Source organism: Gracilinanus agilis, chromosome 5 (assembly GCF_016433145.1).
Source record: "Gracilinanus agilis isolate LMUSP501 chromosome 5, AgileGrace, whole genome shotgun sequence".
Classification (NCBI taxonomy): domain Eukaryota; kingdom Metazoa; phylum Chordata; class Mammalia; order Didelphimorphia; family Didelphidae; genus Gracilinanus; species Gracilinanus agilis.
In genome coordinates, this window is record NC_058134.1 from 5,143,780 (window position 1) to 5,152,147 (window position 8,368).

The 8,368-nt window shown below is 53.9% G+C and overlaps 1 protein-coding gene across 1 annotated transcript in view; it reads left to right on the plus strand.

The window, feature by feature from the left end:
- The first annotated feature begins 2,423 nt into the window (after positions 1–2,423).
- The window catches only part of SCIN (scinderin), a 49,924-nt gene continuing 43,979 nt past the window's right edge, over positions 2,424–8,368 (plus strand). Inside the window, exons 1-2 of the mRNA XM_044678844.1 lie at positions 2,424–2,534; positions 3,288–3,402. Of these exons, the coding sequence (XP_044534779.1) occupies positions 2,424–2,534; positions 3,288–3,402 (226 nt within the window). The remainder of the gene's footprint in view (positions 2,535–3,287; positions 3,403–8,368) is intronic.

The window sequence follows — 8,368 nt, forward strand, 5'->3', positions numbered from 1 at the left end:
GCTTGCCTGGGGAGCTCCTAACGAGCCGGGGGTCCAAGAGGGAGCGGGGCCTGCCCTCAGTGCTGGGCGTGCGGCCGCCTGGCCACCTGGCGCTGGCACTGGGCGCAGAGATCCTTTCCATGTCAAAACCCCGCTGGGTGCCCCCGTCTTCTCTCCTGGCAGCAGCCAATGCCGTGAGCTCGTTTCCTTGGGGCCTGGGGGGCTGGAGAGGGGCCCCTGATTTCCTGCCGGGCCTGGTCCGGGAGGGGCCACACGGCCATCTTCCCATCAAAGGTCCTTCACAGGTGGTGGGGCCCTTCCCCACGCATGGACCAAGAGAACGCCCACCCTGGGTGCCTGGAGGCGCTGCCCCTCAGAGCCCAACATGGCAGAGCCGGGCACAGTGGGAGGGGTCCTGGGGCTGAAGCCTCGCTCTGCCCCTTCTCCCCTGGGGGACTGTGGCTCAGTGGTGTCCTCTGTCAAATGGGGGCAGTCCACTGTCCGGTCTCTAAGGTGAGGTCCAGCCCCAAAGCTCTGACTTAACGTCCGCTCCTGCCCGAGGGGCCCTCCTGGCTCTGCCTTCGATGAGTAAAGAAAGGGGGTCCAGTTGAGGCTGGGACTTGGGGGAGTCACAGAAAAGCTTTCCGCCTGTGGACCGACTGCCCTTGGGAGGAGGGGAGATGGGGGGGTGGCGAGGGACAGAGTCAGACAGCCGGGGAGGCGGTAAGGACACCCCCAGGCAGAGCAGGACACTTCTGGGGTCTCGGGTCCTAGAGAGCCCCATTTCTGTTTGTGCTTTGTTCAGGGCGTCCCAGGGCATGCCAGGGGCAGCCACTTCTTTGGGCCAGTGCAGGCTCTCCGGCCCCGTGGATGCCCCACTGGACGGAGTCCCCAGCCTGGGCATCTGCGGAAGCATCTTTGGGGGCTCCACAGTGGCGTGGCTGGCCTGGTGGTGGGGCGCATCTTCGGGGGCTCCCCTCGCTTTCCTGAGCCAGAGGCTTTTCCAACGGGCTATTTCAGGGCCTGGCTCGGGGGAGGGGGCTCTAAGGAGGCACCTTTGGGTGCTTCTAGCCAGGCTCATCTCTTGCCTGCTGGAACAGTCCAGAGGCCTCGGGCAGCTCAGCCTGCCCACAGGGCATGTGGCAGCCCTGCCTCCCCATTCCTCTGTGCTTGTGGCCTCCCTTCTCTCTGCCCAGGCCAGTGGCCGGCCGGCCCACAGCCCCCCCGCCTGTCGTCACAGCCCCACAAGCCACCTGCCTCCCAGTGCCCCGTGGGGGTTAACACGGAGCCCCTGAGACAATGCTGTGCCCACGCTGGAAGGAAGGGGACTGGCACAAGCCCAGCTGGCACAGCGGCAGTGGCTGCAGGTGGGCACAGGGGCCCATCGCCTCCGGGATGGGAGGAGCTCTGTGGCAGCAACCCTTTCCTCCTACCCCCCCTCAAGGCTTTCCTCCTCCTTCCCACCCATCCCTCCCTTTGGAGCCTCTTGCCCAGGGGTGCCCCTCACAGCCCCCTCGAGGCTCTGGACACAAAAAGCGGCTTCCCGGGGGTCTTGGTAACCCAACTGCCTCCCTGTGACTGGGGTGGGGGCAGGCAGGCTAGGATTTGCAGGTCCATTTTACAGACTGGTAAACTGAGACTCTAGGAGGAGCCCCGATTTAGGTAAGGGTAGAGGGGTCAAGGACAGAGCGGGCCTTGGCTCACAGGGTCTCCTTTCCTGCCCTCCTCGGACGTGGCCTCTCCTGCCCCCCGTAGCCCCGCTGTCCTCGGCCTCCCATCAGGTTCCTCCATGCATTGCCTGGATGGTGGAGGCCTCTTCTGCGGCCCTTTGCCCTACAGGGCAGGAAGGGGAACCCCGGAGAGCGATTGGTCCCAGCCACGCAGGCGTTAAGCGGCCGAGCCGGCCTCTGACTCACAGGCAGGCTTCATTCCACGCGGTCAGCCTTTCGGATAATGCGCCCATGCCGGGGAGGCCTCTCTGTTTTCCTTATTCTGCTAAGGAAAAGGGGAGAGAAAACAAGCCCGCTAAGTGCTCCTCGAAGCGCCCCTTCCCCCCCCCAAATAGCTCCCAAGAACTGGCACAGCTTCTCTTTGAGGAGTTGTCGGGCCCCAGAATTCATGGGCTCAGGCCCGGCCTCTTTGGGGGAGCCACACTGATCCCCAGGAAGAAGGCCTCCGCGAGGCCCGGCCCCCTCAGAGAGACTTTCCAGGTGGGTAGGATGAGGCCGAGCCCGGCCCCTGGTCAAGGCAGGAAGGAGGCCGCTTCACCTCCCCCCAGAGGAGGCGTCCAGGGCGGCCCAGGGAAGCCTGACTCAGTGGGAGCATCCCCGGCTTGGAAGAAAAGCTGTAAACCAGAGCCCGCCTTCCCCGCGGCTTCTCGGACAGCGCCAGGGAGGAGCACCCAGGGGCCCCCCGAGGGTCCCGATGGCAGCCGCTCCGGAAGCATGCCGGGCTCTGGGCCGCCCGAACCAGCCCTCATTCTGGCACTCCCAGGGCCCGCCTGGCAGCTTGTGCCTCCCCCAAGTCCTTCAGGCTTAGAATATTGCCAACAGAGAGTAAGAATGGAAGCTGGGGAGGGCAGGGGCTCTCTGTGTGCCCTTCACGGAATCCCCAGGACTCAGCCCAGGGCCTGGCCGCCATGAAGAAAGGCCGGTCGCTGTAATAAACTGTGCTGCCCGGTAGCCGGGGTGCCAATGCTATACACTGCCAGGAACTTTTTGTACCACGGCCTGGAAGACTCTCTGTAAAGGGGGAGACCAAGGAGGACTGCTGGACAGAGCCCTGGGCTGGGAGTCCTGAGTTTGAATCCTGCTCTGCTCTTTGCAAGCTAGATGACCTTGAGCCAGTCCCTTTCTCTCTCTGGGTCCTTCATCCTCTCAAAGGGAAAGCCAGGGAGGGCTTTCCTTTGGGCAGTGGCGGGGAGCCAAGACTCCTCAGAATAGTGTGGGAGGTGGGAGACCAATCCTATCAAAATATCTGTAAAACCCACCCAGTTCCCAGAGCCAGCCGGGGAAGAAGCCGTGCCGGAGAGGATCTGGAGACGACTCCCAGCTCCCAGCTCGCAGCTCCCGGAAGACGAGCTGTACTTTGGGGCTTGGCGGAGGCCTTGGGGTGGACAGGGTAGCTTTGTAACTTTGCACAATTGCCCACAGAGCTCAGTCAGGAAAATGAGTCCCAGATGTGAAAAGTCTGTCAACAGAGTTTGGAAAGAAAAGCAGCTCAGAACGGGAGGCTGCGGGGTGACGCTCAGGCATCTCTGCTTTTATTTTGCAATGATTTCAACGTCAGATTTCGCCTCCGGTCTATAGAGACGCTCTGTTCTCAGCGCCCCAGAGGAGGCTGGCCGCATCCCCCCCAGGGCTCTGGGCAGCACCAAGCGAGCGGGCTGTGGCTTTCCTAATGGGATCAGCTTGAGCCGCCACGGCCAGGACAGGCTGTTTTCTCCCTTTAACCAGCAGCATGTAGAACTCTAGTTCCCTTTAACCAATTAGCATGATGAGCTTTTTGCAGTGGGATGTTTGCTGCAAAGCTAGAGCGAGAACCGAAGTTTCACACGCTGCCCTCCCAACACCCAGGGGCGGCTCTTCCCCTCCACTACTTTGCTCTCAGGAGAGGGTAGGCTCAGCCTACCAGGTCCACAAAGCACCGATTCCCACCAAGTCCACGTTGAGCTACAGCATGGATAAAGAGATGAATGAGGCCCATCTTGGCTACTCCAGGGCTAGGCTGGGCAGCTCACTCCTTCCTGCCTCCTTTCACTCAGTCTCTACTCCTGGCCTTCGGTGGTTCCAGCTTCTCACCCTTCCAAACTCATGAGACTGGAACCCCATCTCCTTCCCCCAGAAGCCAGACAGAATAAATGCAGAGGTCAAGAACTGAGCCCAAGGGCCTCATGCCAGGCTTGGATGGGAAAGGCCTGAAGCCTCTCCCATCACTGCCCTGCCCTTCTCCAAGAGCCCAGGCAGGCAGGAAAGGGGCAGCCTGGAAGGAAGGGCCTGCTGCAAGCTTTAGCTACCTGCTGATTAAGTCTGACCACATCACCTGCTTAATGCCATCTTCATGTGCTTCAAATTGGGGATTGCTTGTGGTCATATCTGCCAGCATCATGTTCCCCAGGCTCTTCCATGAGTGAGATTAGAATAGTTCCCCTGCCCCCTGGTGCAAGTAATTCTTTTAATAACATTTATGGAGTAGTTCAAGTTTTCCTGAACTCCATCCATCCATCCATCCATTCATCCATCTGTCTGTGTTATCTCATTTGATACTTACCACAGCCCTATGAGGTAGTTGCTTTATTATCCTCATTTTAGATGAATAAACTGCAATTAAGTGACTTGCCCAGGGTCACCCAGCTAGGAAGTGTCTGAGACCAGCTTTGAACCCAAGTCCTCCAGACTATCTGGCCTGGAGATCTGTCTACTGTCCCATGTTGCAGCCCCATAAATCATCTTAAAGTGTTTTTTTAAAACACATTTCCATTTTCTAGCCTGTTTCTCAATAAGGTTTAGAGTCAACTCCAGAGTAAAGAATGTGTTGGGAGTGGAAGGCTGAGTCTTTGTTTAACTTTTTTTATTTTTATTTTGAATATTTTCCCCTAGTTACATGTTTCATGTTCTTTCCCTCTCCCCCAATCCTCCCTAACCCCCCTTAGCCGATGCACAATTCTACTGGGTTTTACACGAATCATTGATCAAGACCCAATTCCATATTATTGATGCTTGGACTAGAGTTATCATTTAGTGTCTACATCCCCAATAACATCCCCATCATCCCATGTGTTCAAACAGTTGTTTTTCTTCTGTGTTTCTCCTCCTACAGTTCTTCCTCTGAATGTGGCTGGTTTTCTTTCTCATAACTCCCTCAACCTTGCTCTGGATTCTTGCATTGCTGCTAGCAGCAAAGTCAGTTACACTCAATCATGCTACAATGTATCCGTCTCTGTGTACAATGTTCTCCTGGCTCTGCTCCTTTCACTCTGCGTCAATTCCTGGAAGTTGTTCCAGTTCACGTGGAATTCCTCCAGTTCGGAAGGCTGAATCTTTGAAGAAACCTGTTTTAATTTTACTTTCTCCCACAGTCCTCCTAAGTCACTTCCTGAAACTAGAACCATTTGTCCACTAACCCTCCAGGCCAACCCTGATCCCTCCCCTCCTCATCTGTCATCAGAGAATCCTCCCAAAGCATGGGCCTGTGAAGGAGGAGGTGAGGTCTCTTGGAGGTCAGCTAGAGGAAGTCTGGACTACTAGAACTGGTTTTACCTCCTGAGAAGACAATGGAAGATCCCAGCCTGGAGCAGAAGGGAGCTGGGGACCTTCTGGTGCCATGGTGGCCCAGGGCTCCCAAGCTCACTGCTTAACTTTCAGCATAACTGGTTTCCTTTGTCTTGTGCATCTTCTTTCAGATACTTAAAGATGTATTCTGAGAAGGGTCGGGAGGCTTCACCCGACTGACTGCCCAAAGGGTCTGTGATGGTCCAACATCCTCACTTTGCTGGTGAGAAACCTGAGGCTCCAGGATGATGAGTGACTTGTCCAAAGTCTGGGAAGTGCCCCGAGGCAGGGTGCTGCCAATGCCAGGGTTCTTTCCACCATTCATTCCCAGGCTCTCCCACCTGGGATCATCCTGGCCACACAGGGATCTGCCTACTCCTAGCTTCTCCTCAGTAGAACTGACGCCCCTTGAGGGCGAGAGATTGCTGTGTTCTCAAGTGGAATCCTCAGCACTTGGCACAGTGCCTAGCACGCGGCCGGCCCTCCATGGCACCTGGGCCCTCTACCAGGTTTACAAGAATGTTCTTGGATGGGAAGTAGGAAACTGCTAAAACCTGTTCATGATCTCTGAATAATTCATTGAGTGCACATGGTAGTGTGTGTGTGTGTCCATGGGTGTGTGCACGTGGGTGTGTGCACACAGGCAGGTGTGTCCACAAGCATGCTGAGTCTGGCAGACGTGGGTGGGCAGGTCCTTAAGGACTGATAACAAGGATTCCAGCTGGGAGGGGGCTCCGGAGTTCCAGAGGTTCTGCAGTCACCTCGCTGACTCGCCTCCTCTGTGTGGGTGGAAGACCTCCACTCACGGTCAAAGTCAGCGTGACTTTGCTGCTGAACAGGACTGCTGAGGCCTCCTGCTCCAATGTCATTTGTGACAGCTGAGGCAAGCGAGGCTTATTCCACTGGTCAGAGTTTGGGGAGAGAGAATGAGAACAAGAGAGAGCAGAGTCAAAGAGGAGAGCCAGATGGACAGAGAAACAGAGGCAGAGGAAGAAGAGACACGGAGAGACTTGGAGACAGGAAAAGAGACAGAGACAGGACAGCTAGGTGGCACAGTGGGTAAAGCCAGGCCTGGAATCAGGACTGAGTTCAAACCTGGCCTCAGATACTTCCTAGCTGTGTGACCCTGGGTAAGTCATTTAACCACTGTTTGCCTTGCCTATGCCCTTCTATCTTAGAGTTGTTACTAAGACAGAAAGTAAGGGTTAAAAAAGAGAGACAGAAAGTACAAAATGTCAATTTTCTTTATTAAAAAAAATGTTTTCGGGGGCAGCTGGGTAGCTCAGTGGATGGAGAGCCAGGCCTAGACACAGGAGGTCCTAGGTTCAAATCCGGCCTCAGACACTTCCCAGCTGGGTGACCCTGGGCAAGTCACTTGACCCCCATTGCCCACCCTTACCACTCTTCCACCTGTAAGTCAATACACAGAAGTTAAGGGTTTAAAAAAACAAAAACCAAAAACCAAAAAAGTTTTCCTAAAAAAAAAAAAGTTTCTTTTGTTTTTTCACTAGTTCCATACTTCCTGAGAGACCCCCTTCCTCTGAATTCTGCCCTTCTGCTGAAGACAAAACAAGAGAACAGAAATAAATTGCAGACCTATCTCCGACAGCAAACACAATATTCCCTGCTAGAGTCTGGTCCCTCACCTCTCCCAGGGCTCCCACTTCCTCAGCTTAACCCTTTTGGGCCACTGCTTTCAAGTCCGTGATTTTAACCCCTTTGCATACTCTTTCCTTGGCCCCCCATTAGCTCCCATAAGCCTTCCTGTGGGTTTCTGAATTCCTTGAGTTGCCCTTTCACCTGGTACAAAACCCAGTGTTCCTTCCATTCACAGCTTATACGGCACAGTGTGTTCTCCCCTCCTCCAATGGATGGGGGCGCACTCTGTGCTCAGGCTTTTGCTCCCAAAATGGTGCAGGTGTGGATGTTTGGGGCTAAATGGAACTTTGTCTTTGTCCTCCTGCGGCTGTGCTTCAAAGGGTGTGAACAGCCCAGTGGCTTTCCTCAGATAATCTTAAAAGATTTCCCAGAATGGCTGGAAGCAGGCATTGCTGCATCAAGAGCTTACTAAGGTCCAGATTTCCCATGATCCTTCCAACATGGACCATGTTTTTCTCTCTCATCTGTCAAACTGATGGGTGCAAAGTGAAATCTTGGAGTTATTCTCATTTGTATTTCTCTCATTTTTAACGACTTGGAACATTCTTTTCCATGGAAATGTTGATTGCATCACTTCTTGGGCCTCGTGTTTTTGGGTTGCTTCTCCATATATCTTGGAGGTTGGGCATTTCCCAGTGATGTTATTTGGTTATCTCAGACTCTTTTCTTGGCAGAGATACTGAAGTGGTTTGCCATCTCCTTCTCTAGCTCATTTTACAGACGAGGAAACTGCAGCAAACAGGGTAAAACGAACAAGTGTCTGAGGCCAGATTTGAACTCGGGTCCTCCTGACTCCAAGCCTGGTGCTCTCTCCTCTGTGCCTCTGGCTGCCCTCCCCAGTGATATCTGATGCAAAAACATTTCCTCCATCAGTTCCTGTTCTGGCTGCATTGATGTTGTTTACGCAAAAGCTTTCATAATGACAACAATAATCTAGTGCATGTGTTGGGGTGTCCTTTATGCTTTGTTTATGATTTCACCTTCAACTCAACACACGTGTTTTAAGTAGATACTCTTTGTAAGGTACTGGACAAAACTGAAGCAATCGCCGCCCTGGAAGAATTGGCCTTCTAAAGGGGGCGAGAGGGAGACACCTGTTGCACAGGTAAATCAGTGGGAGATTATATAAAATATATAAGTGTATAAATAGATAATATATAAAGTATATAGAAATGAATTTCCAGAGGGAGGGAGACAATGCTGATACTGAGGAGGAGAGCAGGAAAGACCTTATATAGGAAGATGGCCTTGGAATTGTGCTTTTAAGGAAGTCAGGAGTCCTTTAAAGTAGTAGTGAGGAGAGAGCATCTTCTGCACAGGGGACTTTAGGGAAGGGGCAGCAAGCCAGTTTGACTGGAATGGAGAGATCTAATTGGTACTCCTCTTCTCTTCTCTTCTCTTCTCTTCTCTTCTCTTCTCTTCTCTTCTCTTCTCTTCTCTTCTCTTCTCTTCTCTTCTCT